At 42.8% G+C, this 15,745-nt stretch overlaps 1 protein-coding gene across 3 annotated transcripts in view; it reads right to left on the bottom strand.

The window, feature by feature from the left end:
- PNPLA7 (patatin like phospholipase domain containing 7) overlaps nucleotides 1–15,745 on the bottom strand; it is a 131,263-nt gene that overhangs the window by 15,624 nt on the left and 99,894 nt on the right. For all 3 annotated transcript variants that reach the window (XM_049832154.1, XM_049832155.1, XM_049832156.1), the window contains 5 exons: nucleotides 10,230–10,346; nucleotides 5,704–5,773; nucleotides 3,526–3,642; nucleotides 1,505–1,653; nucleotides 190–342 (listed from right to left, as the gene is read on the bottom strand). In XM_049832154.1, coding sequence (XP_049688111.1) covers nucleotides 190–342; nucleotides 1,505–1,653; nucleotides 3,526–3,642; nucleotides 5,704–5,773; nucleotides 10,230–10,346 — 606 coding nt within the window. The remainder of the gene's footprint in view (nucleotides 1–189; nucleotides 343–1,504; nucleotides 1,654–3,525; nucleotides 3,643–5,703; nucleotides 5,774–10,229; nucleotides 10,347–15,745) is intronic.

Raw genomic sequence — 15,745 nt, 5'->3', positions numbered from 1 at the left:
AATTTCTGCTGTTAATCCAATCTCACAGGCATGATATCATTCCACAGCATTATTTAGCGTCAATTATTCACTCTGTGCCAGCTGACTTCTTTTACTCTCCAACATCTTAGACACTAATTAGCACCACAAACCAGCAGATTTCTGTGGAACAGCAATACCGGGGAACTGCTTTCCTCAGGATGCACTTACACAGATTTCATCAAATTTCCCAAAGTCCAGGGTACCGTATCGGTCAATGGGCGGCCGGATATACTCGCAGTAATCACTGTTCTTCACCATCTCCAGCTGCCGCACACAGCACACGTATGCAAGCCGCGTCTGGATCTCTGCCATATTCAGCACCTGCCAAGCAGGCCAGATACACCAATCATGATTAGTTCAGAAATTTAATTTCAGAATATGTTCTGTATTCACAATGGAGAAAAAGCAAGTTATCGATTTTTTTTTTTTTTTTTTTGCCAAGAGCACACAGAAGCCTGCTGAAGCCTTCACACGTCAGCACCTTCATGGACAGCTAGCCAAGGAGTCTCCATAATCAACAGCAGAAAGGGAATTGCCTTCCAACATATTTCTGCAGTTCAACGTTGAACCAAGTCTTTCATTCTGGGATATAGTGGTACCTTAAGAGACAGATCTGTGCTGAGGTGAGAGGGGCAGTGATCCTTCAAGGCAGAAATCAGTGATGTTCATAAGGGTCTTCCATTTTCCCCCACCAAACACTCCCAGTACATGCTGGGAGCAGCATGGTCAACTCTGCCAAGGCACAGCAGGGCACTCCACAGCTGTCCCAACTCCAAAAGGCCACTTCTCAGGGAGACCAGACCTTTTCAGGGAAGGGAGTTATCACAGAGGAAAACTTTAGATTATAGAGCAGTACCCACAGTATTTTTCCCAACTTTGGGAAGCACAAACAAGTTTTTTGCTTCCAATTCCAACACGGGAGTGTGTTAATTGTAGCTGGGAGGGCAGAACAAAAAACAGCATTCACTTGGGGGACAGCTGCAGAGTCAAATAATTTAGGCAATACAGAAGAATAAGTAACAGAGTTGGCCTGACTGCATGCAACAAGAGAAAAAAATAAATTGTGCTCTGGCAGCCCCGTGTTTATCAGTAGTAGTAATGTTAGTTTCTGCCTAGTGCTAAAATCTCCCTAAATCAACAGTTCAGAGACATATAGGATAGAAACACAGAATTGGACAAAGTTACTATTTTATCTGTAAAATTCATAAATTCTGACTTTATCAAAACTTAATACACCTCTAAGAAAACATTTCTTTGCTCTAACAATTCTACCACCCCCTTCCCAGACAGAGGCTCTACCCTCTCCCATGTCACTGCCTTTCCTTTGGTGTCAGGGCACTGCACAGCTGTATTCGTCCATGACTAAGAGCTCAAACCCAGGAAAGATGATGGTCTCTTAACCAGGCTTGCTCCCTGAATGAACAAGGAAGCATCCTGCTCTGTGCATAAAAACAGCTGCCATTTTAATACAAGTCTACAATACCTTGACTTTCTCGGCCAGTGGATTCCACCTCTTCCAGAGCAGCCACCAGCCAGACAAGCAGTCGCCGTAGTTGGTGAGGTCTGTCTCATCCCGGCTCCCCACATCGATTGCAATCACCACCTTTGCACCCATGGACCTCGCAACATCAGCTGGTGGTAAAGAAGGTGGTATCAGTACCAGTGCTGCCAACCCCTAAGCTAAAGCTTACATATGTACTGCTAGGGAGTATATAACCTGACATTACACCTACCATGAGTGTGTCTGAACAGTCTCAGGTGTAAGTACCTGCAGCAACTCTGCTGAGAGACCACTCTCCTCTCAGGGAGGCTCCTACCATATCTGCTCCATTTGAACAGAGAGATCCCAGTGTGCACCGACCGAGCCCCTACGTAACCTCAGGGTGAGTTCCCATTGCTGAACTTCTGGTAAACATCACTTATGGGGTACGTTTTGCCCTGGATCGGTGGGATGACCTGACTCTCTCTGAGGTCACACTGTCACCAGAAGCCATGTGAAGGCAGCAGCAAAACTATATGGCGGGGAGCAGGGGAGAGGAGATGAGAAAAAGAGATCGAGGCCACAGTTACACCATATTAGGTATAATCTGAAAAAGCACATTAAACCCACATCAATTCTACCTCGTGCAGCAGTTCTCATGAGAACAAAAAATCTGGGGGACCTGTAGAGAGATCCTTAAAGAGAAGAGTCAGCAGTGCAGGGGTCAACTCTGCAGATAGAAGGCAATAAAGGAAAGGAGCAGCACAGAAACCAGACTGGGAATATTTCAGTCTAGGAAAAACTTTGGGATCCAAGAAAAAGATTCATATTTGGAAGTGGGAAAGAAAGGAGGCAACATTTCCTACTTCAAGGTCAGTAAAAGGACTAGCTGCAGCCTTTGGATATGGGTGAGGATTTAGGTTAGTGCCAAGGGAGGGAAGAGAAGGACAGGTACCTCACAGAATTCATTTATATTTCTTGCACACCCCCAGAGTCCAAGATAGTTGCGGTTTCCAGAATAGCTATGCGTAGGAAAACCACAGCTCTGAAAAGCCGATTTAGATGCTTAATTTAGACACTTCTGTGCAGGTGGAAAAGGTGCTCTGGTTTGCAATTCATACTTTTGCTTACAGACACAGAGAATGTTAGATGCAGATTTTGGGGGTCTATTTTGTGTTATTTCTATTTCTGGTTTTTAGGCAAATACGGCCCTGATGCAAAAATATAGTCTGGGTCTGTCTGGAACATGTAAATGACTTAGGTTGCTCAGATGTGGAGTCCCTAACTTAGATTCCTTCCTCTTTATTTGTACACAATTATAGTCACAAAATGCAATGACACCACGCATCTCTCTTCTATCTTGGCTGCCCTCCTGAGACACCCACCTTTCAGTGCTTTCTCACTATGATGACAACCCTGACACAAAACACATCCCAAACACACACAAGTGAATTCACATGCCCTGGACCCTTTTGTGTTCAGTCCTCAGAACACCCCAAACTACACATCACTCTTTTGAACACCACATGATTCCACCTCTGCCAGGTGCTAGCAGCTAACCAAGACACCAATGCGTGTCAGCTGAACCCTTTGGGCTCTGGGTAACACCAGTGTGAACAATGAAGAGTTAATGCTGTTGCTTTCTCAGAATTATTTCATATTCAACTGGTACTTTTTGAAAAGAAACTTGAAGATAGTTTAATTTCTGCTCTCTCATTTCAGTAAGCACTAGAATGAATTCAAAATTAGCTTGGAATTATATGTTCAGAATATGTCTATTAGGAAACACTTCCTAACAAAAAGTAGTCTTAATAAAGCTGTGATAAAGCAAACACCTAGGAAACTGAGAACAATGACCCCTGGTAAACATCACAAGATTAAAAGTGTCTGCAGTCTTTCTCCTTGCTTCTTTTTTTGGGAGGGGAAAAAAAAAAAAAAAAAAAAAAAAAAGAGGACCAAGTTTTGCAGACTGTTTGATGGGCTGTGATCTTGGTAACTTCTTCCCAACTGATCTGTGCACCTACCTGGAAGGTTGTTGATATAGCCTCCATCCATCAAGAGATGCCCATCCTTCGGGTCACAGAGAGGAGGCATATACCCAGAGAGAGACATGCTGGCACGGACATATCTCCACAGAGAGCCTGCAGGAGTGAGAGGGAGGGAATGGCAACAGCATTAATTACTGCCACAGAGGTGGGGCAGGCTTTTGCATTCATTAAAATAATCAGGACATAGAGGCTCTCCTGTGAATACTGTTAGAAAGTTATTAAAGCAGTTTATTATTTTCTATACCGTAATCCTGGCTGGGGCGGCGGGGAGGGGGGAAGGCTATTCAGACACACTACCAGGCAAAGGCCTTAGAAACCACAGTTTTAAGCCCATGCCTCAAATTTATTGCCTTCAAGGAAATTTCAGCATATGCCTGACTGCGGGGAATCATCTTCAGTGCTTTGTTGAGCTTACACTGCTAAGGAAAGGAAAAGGCTTCTCCTGGGGACAAAGGCAGAAAGAATAAGCAGATGGAAGTACAGCTAAAGCCATTATGTTCTACAGAGATCCACAAAAAACAGATTTTTAGAAGGAGCTGAACATGAAAAATATATGCTGTAGAAGCCCCAAAATTCTGTTTTCCCTGCTCTGTAATAAACAAACATCTTCACACTTGTAAAACCAGTGCAAGTGCATGGTGGTGATCTTATCTCTTAGGACATTTCTGTTAATAGTGCTGTGAGGAAGAAAGTTATAATCTTTTAAGCTGTTAGAAAGTTTAATCTAGTAGAAATTGATTGGATCTGTTTCCTGTAAAACATTCTGCTTTAAGGCTCTTATTTACTGATTTCTCTCTTAACATTTGCATCAGCTGAATTGGGAAGATACTGCATTTACAAAGAGGCCAAGAGTCTTGTCTGGGAAGCGAATCTTTAAAATATCAAAAATAAGTAAGACTTGCAGTATTAGCTCACTTCTCAATAATTGACTACTTGGTGCTTCAAACAGCAACTCTTCAGCAAACTGAGAATTTTTATTTTCTTTTAAAAATATGTAACAGTTCTGTTCCTAATTACAACCTAAGCACTCCTACTGTTTAGCACAGGTCAGTACTGGCAGATTTGGGTTTTATTATTAATAGTTTTAGTCGAGTTGGAAATTCCACCCAAGAAAAATGCTGACTTCTGTGTTACACCCCACAGATGAAACCAAGATGGGAAACTGCAGCAGCTGGAAACTTCCTTCCTCTCCTTTCAGTGAATTCTGGAGACAACCATAACCATTCTCCAGCTGATTTCTATCCTTACATTAAACTTCCACAGGGACAAGTAGCTGGATGGAGTGAGTTTCCTGACCTCAATTGGCTTAACCTGCTGCAGAACGGGAATAAAAACCCTCTAAGAAAGGTTTTGTATTCTTTTTCTGCTTGTTTTAGCTCCCTTGGTCGTCCTTGATCAACAAAGCCCCAATGTCAGTATAATTTAGTGGTTCTGTAATCCACGCCCTAACAGCAGGAATGGAGAGCCTTACCTGACTGAGCCAGCTCAAAAGAAAAAACATCAGAGACATGGCAGCGAAGGCTTCAGCCACCCAAGGAAATATCTGGGGCACCTGGTAGGCTTGTACCATCTTCACTGAAGCCTGAGTCACTGCACCATTACCCCAAATAGACAAAAGCTAAAGTAAATGTCTCACAGGGCTGCCACCACGTCCTGACAGCAGAGCAGACACCTCAGATCTTTCTCCTCTGTTCAGTCAGTAAAGTACACCACAGTTTTCCATCAGAGAAATAAAGAGGACTGGACACAAGTAAGCACCCAACCCAGCCTCTGCTTCAGGCACAGGAATCTCTTTATTGGGAAAACCGCTTCATTTATGGGGAATTTGTATCTTAAAGTGTTTTGGTTGCATGAAGTCTGATTTATGGCTAAAACACCTGCACTTCATGAGATGTTTTAAGGAAACAGAATGGTGTCAATGGACCCATTTTCTCTCTAAACAGTAAATAGAGCACCTCATTTAATTTCTTCCCAACAGCTCTGTTCCCTGTTATCTGTGTACAACCACAGTTTGGTGCTCAGCAAATAACAAAGAGAGAAACAAAAGGAAAGACAAATTTAAAGGCAAGAAAAATTCCAGGAACAAGGGGTAACAATGAAGTCTCACATCATTATTTAAGACTTGGTGGTGGAGAAGGCCACCTGCACACTCACCATCCGTGTGGACCCTCATTGCAGAGGCAGTGATGTCGGTTGTGATAGTGAAGTAAGGAATCCACAGATCCTGCAACAGAGGAGGTCCCAATTTTACTAACTCTGTAACCTTGCATTTAAACTAAAACCCGTGCCCAACACAAACCAAAGCAACAATCTCTGTATCTTAACAGAGCTGCAGACACAAATGCCTGCATCGATGGAGAAAAACCTGCCAGCCCTGTGTTTAAGTTCATAAATTTGTTTCTTACGCAAACACTTCATTCAGAATCAAGACAGACAAAAATCCTTATTTCCTTTTTTTTTTAACAGCAAGAAATACTTGTTCCAGAAGACTGTCCAGCATACAGAGCAGCACAGAAACCTCATCACTCAAACTAGAGTTCACCTTTCTGATATCTGTTCTTCTTTCAGATCAAGTGTGGCAGTCGATAACTCTCATCTAAAGAGATCCCTAGGTTGTTTATTGCTGGAGGACAATGTGAAGGGAAGGCTCATCTTTTATATATTCAGTTCTTACGTCAGTCACTAGATACCTGCTGCCTCCCCTGGAGACGTGGCACTAAGCTAGAAAGATCTTTGATCTCACCCAGTACAGCCATTCTTGCATTTCAGCCAACTGTTTCTACTCAAGGTGGTGTTCATCCACTGCACAGAGCAAGTCTTCCATAATCATATTCACCATGGATGAGTATGCAACTCCTCAGTTCCCTCTAACCCCAACCTAAGACTAGCAGGCAGCATCTCAGTTCCTGAGACACCACAGCCTAAGACAAATTGGGAAGAACATGAGTCATGACCTCTTGACTACATGACATTCAATTTGTGCCTCATGGTGATGAGGCTATGGGTCATTTCAGCAGGAGATGCAGAACGATGCTGCTGAGACCCAAAGCTGCCTAGAGTCAAAGAGAACACAAAGTTTTGCAGCATTACTGACAGGAGCAAAAGATCCTGCAAGGTAGATCTTCAAGAAGAGCCCAGAAGTTGCTTGAGATATTGCAGTGTAAAATAGCAGTGAGGAGTGTGGTACATAAGAAGGAGGACGATATACAAAAAGAACAGTTGAGCTAAGTAAGTGCTTTACAAGTTTATTCAATGGTGCTAGACCAAACCAACAAGCCTTGCTCCTGGCAGGGGAAGTTCTCATTTTTGTTTCAGCCATGTCTGTACTCACATCGCACTAGCTGGAAAAACTGAAAGGGAAGGTGACCTCCCAACTGCATAGGAGTTTCTTGGAGAGAGGATAGTTTTGGGAGGTCTCCATGGTGTCTAGTGAAAGGGTAGCCTGCAAAGGGGAAGAAGGAGGACTTGTTTGAATAAATTGAACTTATGCCCAGAGAACAACAGCTCTGTCAATCAGCAAAGCTGACTCAAGACTGAAGAGATAAATCTGCTTTCCCATCCAGCCAGCCTCTTTGCTTGTGGGACAAGGTGTCTGGGCCTTCTTTAGCATAGGTTTGATGTCCCTTAAACTCAAGCCAAACAAGGGTTTGGACTCCAGCTATCAAGTATGAGTGAGAAGCACTCCCCCTCTGTTCAGTCTGTACTTCTAGTGTACATTTCTGTGCTGTTCAATATGAAATTCTGAACTGCCAAGGAGGCGGCTTTTTTCTAGTGAGTTTAATCTCTTAAGCAGCTCTGCAAAGATGGTGGAATTGGGAAGGCTAACAGGCGCTGCACAAGTATTGCAACCCATCTGCTATAAATGCCATAGGAAGGCGGATGAATAAAGTGTGACTACAAGAGTAATAGGGGTGCCTTTCCATGCTAAAGATATTCTGATGATTGCAGATCTCAGTGCGTCAACCACATTTTAAGCAAAAATAGGGGAATGGGGAAAGAAGTCTATCTGACACTTCCTTTCATTTTCATGCAAAACACATGCATGAAAGAAACTAAACCAAGATCCATCATGCAATAATAAAGCCTGCATTTCTCAGATATTGTTCCATTTATTTTGCAGACAGAGCATTATTCAAGTCTGAAACAGGACTTGATAACAAGTCTTTTCTGATTCCTCATACCTGAACCTCCAGCTGAGATGACTTGCAAGAGCATTTTGTACTTCTGGCATGGGAGACAAAAATTCTAGAGCCTGGTGCTCTCCCAGAAGGATGGGTAATTTCAGAGGAAAATAAATGTATTTCTTGAGAAATTTCTTTCAAGCACCCTGTCCTGGATTTTTGCATACTTTCCTGGAAGAACTTGCACAGGCTTATCTCTTCTCATGGAGCGCCTTTGGCTGACATCTGTAGCAGCAATCACGGGGGTTGCTGGTAACCAGGGCTACCCCACAAACATCACTGCTGGGAATCAGGAGACACCTACGTTACAAGGGTTGTTAGAGAGCAAGTTTAAGAGAAAATGGAAACCTCCCTTACAATGTCAGAAATAGCAGTTCAACGTAAGTGCTTCTGCTCCCTGGCTCTGATGCAGAAGAGGGATGAGGGCACATGTGATAAGTGCAGGAGTGCCACCCTACAGCCACGGGTAGTAAAAAGGAGGATCTGGCCCAGTGCTTGCTAATTGTAAGCTTTTAGAGAGACACAAGGGCCATTACCCACCCCAGGCCCTCAGGGAGGAAGTTCTCAGCTTCTGCTACAATCACTGTGGAACCTCCCAGGAAGCAGCAGTTGTGGCCAAGCATCCAAACACAACGTATGGTTGTAAGGCTATAATTAACTCTTGCTAATATGTATTTCCAGTTGGAAATCATTGCTACCCAGCGCCCTCCAAAAACACTTCCAACTACTGAGAAAAGATGGATGTTTGCAGTTTGGATGCTTCGAAAAAATGCTTTACGGAAACATTTGTTCAAGGCTTAATGCTTAGTTCAGGTTCTGTTACTTAATAAGCTGCCCTCTACACTTAGGCAGCTTTCAATTTCTGTCTGTCTAGTGGCATGACTGGTTAACCTGCACTGATAACACGAATTGCAATGAAGGAGTAACTGCCTCCTTCCTTGCAGAGCTACACAACATTTCTCTTTATTTATCCGATGGAAGTCTTACAACGTGAGGAAATTTTCAGGCACAGACTGAAAGACACTATGACACTCAGCATGTGCGCACAAAGATGTCGCTGTTGCATGCCTCAGAACTGGATTTCTCTTGGACAAAACCTTCCTGTGAATGCAATGTTAGAACAGATCATACAATTACAGCTGTTAAAAATCATAAGGAAGGAATCTACTACATCTTAAAGGGAAGTACAATAAATTGACTGCTTAAATCAAAAGCAGAGATAGATAGAGCAGGGGATGCTGGGGCCACCTAATCTCAGAGGAAATTTTCTTCCATTTTGTCACTCATTCCTTCTCAAAGCTCTGCTCGGCATTATCCTACAGCCTCACACTGCAAGGTACCATCCACAATTCACACCAAGTTAACTAAGAGAAGACAGTGCTTCGCACCACAGAGAAGGTCTCAGTGCTTTGCATAAGGCAGCTCTTTGGCTATGTCAAAGCAATTAGAGCAGAGCTGGTTTAGTCATTGGACAATCACATGTTTTCCTATCAGGCACTGCTGAAACCAAAGATAGGAGCTGGCATGCTTCAGGAAGGGATACGCATGATTAAAGAAATGGGAGTATGGCTGGTGCTGCCCAAATAATAAAACAAAAATAATTCCCGTCTGAGAAGGGACTTATCACTCTAAAACCTGTTTGTTTCCAGCACCATCCACTCTGCACAGCAAAATGCTATTTTAAGCCATGTGATGATTAATCACTTTTATACTTACATTTAAGTAGGGAATGTTTTAGATTATTTTTAATAAATGTATTTAAAGTATACATAGTGTTCATTTGCTACATAATGTTTTATCACAAGGATTCAAAACACAGGAATAATTTGGTTAAATCTGCAAATGAGGTAAGACTGCAAGACTACCCAAACACTCTCTAAGCATGGCGATCTTGGAAGACAACTATTGGTAATGTGTTTTATAAATTCCTACTGCTGAAGGACAGAGGATAGGTGGGAATCTGAATGTGGCTATCAGCTCAGGTAGACCATGCAACATCTAGCAATTACAAAAAGGTCACCATATGCAGAACAGGAAACAATACACTTTGACGTTATTGCAGTTTTCAATAGGCTGTTCATAAAAACTCCCTCTAGCTTCAAAAATAAAATTTAAAAAAGCCAAACCCATTGCTACCCTCAAGACCTTCTTCTGCTATGCCCTAAGGGTCTCTTAGACCTGATTTGCAGAAAAAAATGATAAAAGTCTCAGCAGTTCTACTTCAGTAATGCAATTTTAACTTCTGCTCTCGGACGAGGGGATCCCTTTGTCAAACAGAATAGAAATAGCTACAAATAATCTACTCCTTGTGTTTTCTAAATCCACCAAAATGAAAGAATAGCTCCTTCCTATATTCATGTGACATTACGTTCACAGTTTTAACATGTTTTCCGTCATCCCACAGCCCCGTATCTCATATTACCATTGAAGAAAGCTATGTCTACTACAACAGAATACAGGGGCATCATTTACCATACATAAAGTGAATAAGCAACCTACCTCTATCTGCTTATCTTTGAAGATGTTGTTGATGCTGTTGTTAAAAGCCGCTCCAGAAAACATAGAGGTTATTGGATATGTCAAGTCTAGAATAGTCTTAAACACCGAGTTCATAACCTACGGGGAGGGGGGGAAAAAGGCATTTCAAAGGTAAATATATGCAAGAAACCATATTAATCCATATTAACGTATGCAATTCAAGAGACGACATATTCCAGATTCTACAGCCAACACGTTGGAAGCATTGCTATTATAAGTACAAAAGTTGTTAAGGGGACAGAAATACAACTACAATCAGTAACTCCTTGTATGGTGCCATAAATGTAAAATAAAAAGCAGTAAACTCTGTAGCCAGTTTGCAATAAGGCTATGGAAAAATGTACATTTGCACCATTTCCCTTCTACCCATAAATCAAAACATCCCTCTAAAGCAGTGTGCACGGGCATATCTATGTCTTCGTACATCTCTTCTCATTTGTGGATCACACCTAATTTTTCTTCCAGTCTTAAATCTTTTATCTGCCTCAGCGTAAGCACTTACAAAACCATGTATGTGATTCTCTGGGACTACAACAAGGTTAAGTCAGTCACATGTTAGAGAGCTTTAAACACACTTTCTATGTATCAGTGTCCATGATTTCTCATTCCCAAAGTGAGTTGTGCTCTTCACCTGCTGCTTGATAGTCAGCATTTAGATACTACTGCGGGCACTCACATAAGCTAGATAAACCAAATCACATTAGGTTTCTCAAAGCGCTATAGATTCCTATTGTATTACATAACAGCAGCAGGCACTGTCAAATGTGTCACGTCTAAACACACATATACTGTAATTAAGCTTCCATGGTTTCTCCCCCCCCGCCGCCCCCATTTCAAGTGCATTACATTTGTGCACTAACCTACAAGATAAAATGATGAAAATACCTAAACTATATGACGTAATGGCCACTGCATTTGTCCCAAACCCACACTATTGGTCTCAAATCCTAATAAATCCTAACAAAATTCAATGCCTAATATATTACATCATATTTGGTTAAAATGCAATAGAAGACCAAAAAGCCCAATTAACTCATTTGCAATTAAATAGGGTTTCACTGGATGAAATATTTCTATTAGATGAAATATCTTCTCTCTCTATGTGTTCTCTATAATTTAACAAACAACTTAACAGACAATAAGGCATTGTACCCAGTCAGAGACGAATAGCACGAAACAGCCTCTAAACCTGCAGTCTATTAAAAGATCTGTGATTGACATCTGGCCTTTGCTTTCCTTTAGCAATTATTTAAAGAAGAGCAGGATTAGCCTACATTGTCATGTCCAGCTGCTTTTAAATATATATTAGGTATCTGCCCAGAGAATGCATGTCCAAGTATTAAAAAAAGAAAAAAGATCCTTAAAAACAAGTATATAAACAGGAAACATGGTAGAATGTAAAAGCTTAGCACAAAACCAATTATGAACCTGTCACCTTCACTCAGGTCTTCATTTTGGATTCTGATGGGGCGACAACAGTGTGCCAACCTAACTATAGACACGCTACCCACAGCTTCAGAGTTAAATGGAATTAGTTTCGTACTTAAAATAGGGATTTGGTCTTTGACGTTACTTAGAATAATTAAATTGGGGAAAGAGGCATTTACAAAAAGTCCTTTATTTAATACTGAAGAAAAATCTCTCCAGTTTAGCACCAAACGTCAGGCTATCCTTGTGGCAAGTGATCTTTAGAACGCTGAGCCTCTACATTTTCCTTGGAATTAATGCTTGCAGTAATCTTGTACATGAACAAAATACTTCTAATTAACAGTTATTTATTAATATTCTAATTTCTCATAACTGGAAGATGTCCTTTTAGCTGACGCTCATGGCCAACAGCCTCCCTCAGCCTTCCAAGAATAGCTGCTACCACCTACTATTCTCAAGATAAATGAAGTTAAAGATCACCCTTTGGAAAGGCAGCCAGAGCCTTCTGACTTCTGTTCTTCTTCATACTTCTCTACTAACCAGCAGCACAAGGGCCAAAACCGGCGCCTCTAAGAATGATGCAGCTTCGGTTCCCTACAGTACAGTGATGGAAGCGCATCCTTAAAGCATCTCTACCAGTTCTCTTCAGAGTGAGCAGGTATTTTGCAATCCTTCATTAACTTCTCATGAACTTTCATTTCTACAGCTCTGCTGCAAGATGAGCTTTCTTTTTAAAAAGACCTTCAATCCTAAAATTATTTTAAAAAGCTACCCTGTGGCATAAGGCAACTTCAACAAGGAAGTGACAAGGTTCTTCTCACAGAGCAGAAGAACAAGAGCAAATGCATATGATGATGGACAAAAAGAAACCTGAATTGTAATCTCTGGCTATTTTGTTCTTTGATGCAGAATGGTGGTAAAATGGTGTCAAAAACCAGGACAATCCCAGGATTTTTCAACGTTCCTGAGTATAAAAATAAGCAAGGGTATGGGAAAACTTATTGCAAGAGCAAAAATTTTAAACAGCAGAACAGATTAAATATTTTTTACACTAATAGAGATAGCATCCAAAATTTCTTTTAGTACCTTTTCAGTGTTTCATAGAAGTTTCAGTAAAACAAGCAAAGGAATTCACAAAAAAAAATGTTAAAGGCGAAATAAAAAATTAACTTAGGCCAACAGTTTCAGATAAAGAGCACTACAGGGATATATTTATCCTGAAGGCAGGAATTACAGATAATGGAAGTTCAGATTTAAAGGTAAACTATTAAGAAATCTAAGAGTTGAAGAAAATTGAAATTAACCTGTATTGGTTTTGTCTGGCAAGGTTTTGGTAGCGGGGGGGGTTACAGGGGTGGCTTCTGTAAGAAACCGCTGGAAGCTTCCCCTGTGTTCGAGAGAGAGCGAGCCCATATTAGCCGGCTCTGAGACGGACCCGCCGCCGGCCAAGGCCGAGCCAATCGGTGATAGTGGTAACACCTCTGTGATAACATTTTTAAGAAGGAAAAAAAAGTTGGGACGGAGAGAAACTGCCGCCGGAGTGAGGAGTGAGAACATGTAAGAGAAACAAGCCTGCGGACACCAAGGTCAGTGAAGAAGGAGGGGGAGGAGATGCTCCAGGCGCCGGAGCGAAGATTCCCCTGCAGCCCGTGGTGAAGACCCTGGTGAGGCAGGCTGTCCCCCTGCAGTCCAGGGAGGTCCACGGTGGAGCAGATCTCCACCTGTAGCCCGTGGAGGACCCCATGCCGGAGCAGGTGGGTTCCCGAAGGAGGCTGTGACCCCGTGGGAACCCCGCGCTGGAGCAGGTTCCTGGCAGGACCTGCGGATCTGTGGAGAGAGGAGCCCATGGAGCAGGTTTTCTGGCAGGACTTGTGACCCCGTGGGGGACCCGCGCTGGAGCAGTGTGCTCCTGAAGGACTGCACACCGTGGAATGGACCCATGCTGGAGCAGTTCGTGAAGAACTGCAGCCCGTGGGAATGGCCCACGTTGGAGGAGTTCGTGGAGGACTGTCTCCCATGGGTGGGACCCCACGCTGGAGCAGGGGAAGAGTGTGATCAGCCCTCGTCCTGAGGAGGTGAAGCGGCAGAAAATAACGTGTGATGACCATAAACCCCATCCCTGTCCCCCTGTGCCGCTGGGGGGGCTTGGTGGTGAAATCCAGGAGGGTAGTTGTGCCCGGGAAGAAGGGAGGGGTGGTGGGAAGGTGTTCTGAGATTTCATTTTACTTCTCATTACCTTGCTCTGGTTGATTTGTAATAAATTGAGTATGTTTTGCAAATTGAGTCTGTTTTGCCCGTGACGGTAATAGTGAATGATCTCTCCTGTCCTTATCTCGACCCGCGAGCCTTTGTTATATTTTCTCTCCCCTATCCAGCTGAGGATGGGGGAGTGATAGAACGGCTTTGGTGGGCAGCTGGTGTTCAGCCAGGGTTAACCCATCACATAACCCATCTAAGAAACTGTAGCCATCTCAGAGTCTGGTAAAGGAGATAAGCAAGGTAAGTAAATGTATGTTTAAAACCAGATTCAGATGTCCTGATCCTGTAACATTAACATGCATTTGCATGATCATTAGTTGACGTGATCACTACAGGGTAGAAATAAGATGGTTTGGTGCCTAACAGGACATTTCAAAGCAACAGGCATGTTTGGGTTTTGCACACAACCTTTTATCTGAATCTCCCAAATTATAATCCTTGATTTAGGGTGATTTCAACACCCCAAATAACACGATTGAAATGGTAAATATGAACCATCAGGCCTTATTGCTACATGAAAATAGATTTTTCCTGTCCCTCTTGATGTTACAAATTTTTAAGATTTAACAAAACCACATCCAGTATTTTTGTCTTCTATTGTTAATAATGTCAAATACTGAATTCCATCTGAAAGGCAACAAGAGGGAACAGTTCAGCTGGCTTACAAGGGAAAAGCAATCTGCCCTGGTTTAATTTTTGCAAGCAGACAAGCCTAGTGAATAAAACCTTCCAAACTGGTTGATAAAGTTTTAAAGATGCAATTAAAAAGCACCAAACCACAGCAGAATATGCCTTGGCAGGCCAATGCTGTCCTCGAGCACCAGCAGGCTGGAGGACACCCAAAGCAGGTTCTCTGCTGCAGCTCATCAACCCAATTTGAGACAATATGTGCACATTCATTAACATGCATCTGTAACGAACCTCTTATTTAGGATTCGCTTTGCACTTTAAAGCTGCTTTAGCTCATATTACCTTTTGCTGTGCTTGAACCAGTGCTAAGTCACAGTAACCAAGACTACCTTCACCTGGGGGACTGGTACCAGTTTATTTTGCTGATCTCCCATGGTCAGGAGGTATCTTTTCCATAATATCCTGCCCACTCTTCATGCCACTCTAGTCTGGCAAGATTGCCCACTCAGCTCAGATTTTGTGTTTGTTTGCAGGGATCTGTCCTTGTAGCTGTTGTTATACAGGAAGATCTGGCATACAAACAAAATAAAATAAAATAGTGTAGGATGCAAAGTGATTTATGAAACACTGCACCTACTTATGATGCTCTCCCTCTGACTTCCACAGCAGAAGGACCATTTGTGGTCCTCATGGCATGGGCATCGCACCCTTCCCCACTAACCCTTCTGCTAAGCCAGGCCAGGGCCGTTGCATGCTGCCACCATGCTCCTCTGCTGTGCTCCCAAGCCATCGTTAAGCTGCACCTGGTTCCACACAGGCTACGGGTGCAGGCATCACCTCATTACGGCAGAGAACAGCTTTCTCTTCCTCAAACCAACAAATGTAATGGATCAAGAAGAGTATCAGGATCCAGTCTGACAGCAGCTTGATCTGACCCAAACTGGGGCTGATGGTTCTGCCTCTCCCCTGCCCTGGGTCAGCACGGCTGCCTTTGCAGCAGGCAGCTCAAGGAGCTGAGCTGGCCAGAAACTAGTGTGACAGCAGGGGGGAAAGATGAATTTTTGGCCAGATCAGCTCATTAAACCACAGTATCTCCCAATGCACAAATACTAGAGCTGCATTCAGGAGAGGCAGAACCTCATGACTGCGACCTCAGAACC

This window comes from Accipiter gentilis, chromosome 29, assembly GCF_929443795.1.
Source record: "Accipiter gentilis chromosome 29, bAccGen1.1, whole genome shotgun sequence".
Lineage (NCBI taxonomy): Eukaryota > Metazoa > Chordata > Aves > Accipitriformes > Accipitridae > Astur > Astur gentilis.
This window is presented reverse-complemented; position numbering and strand designations above follow the sequence as displayed.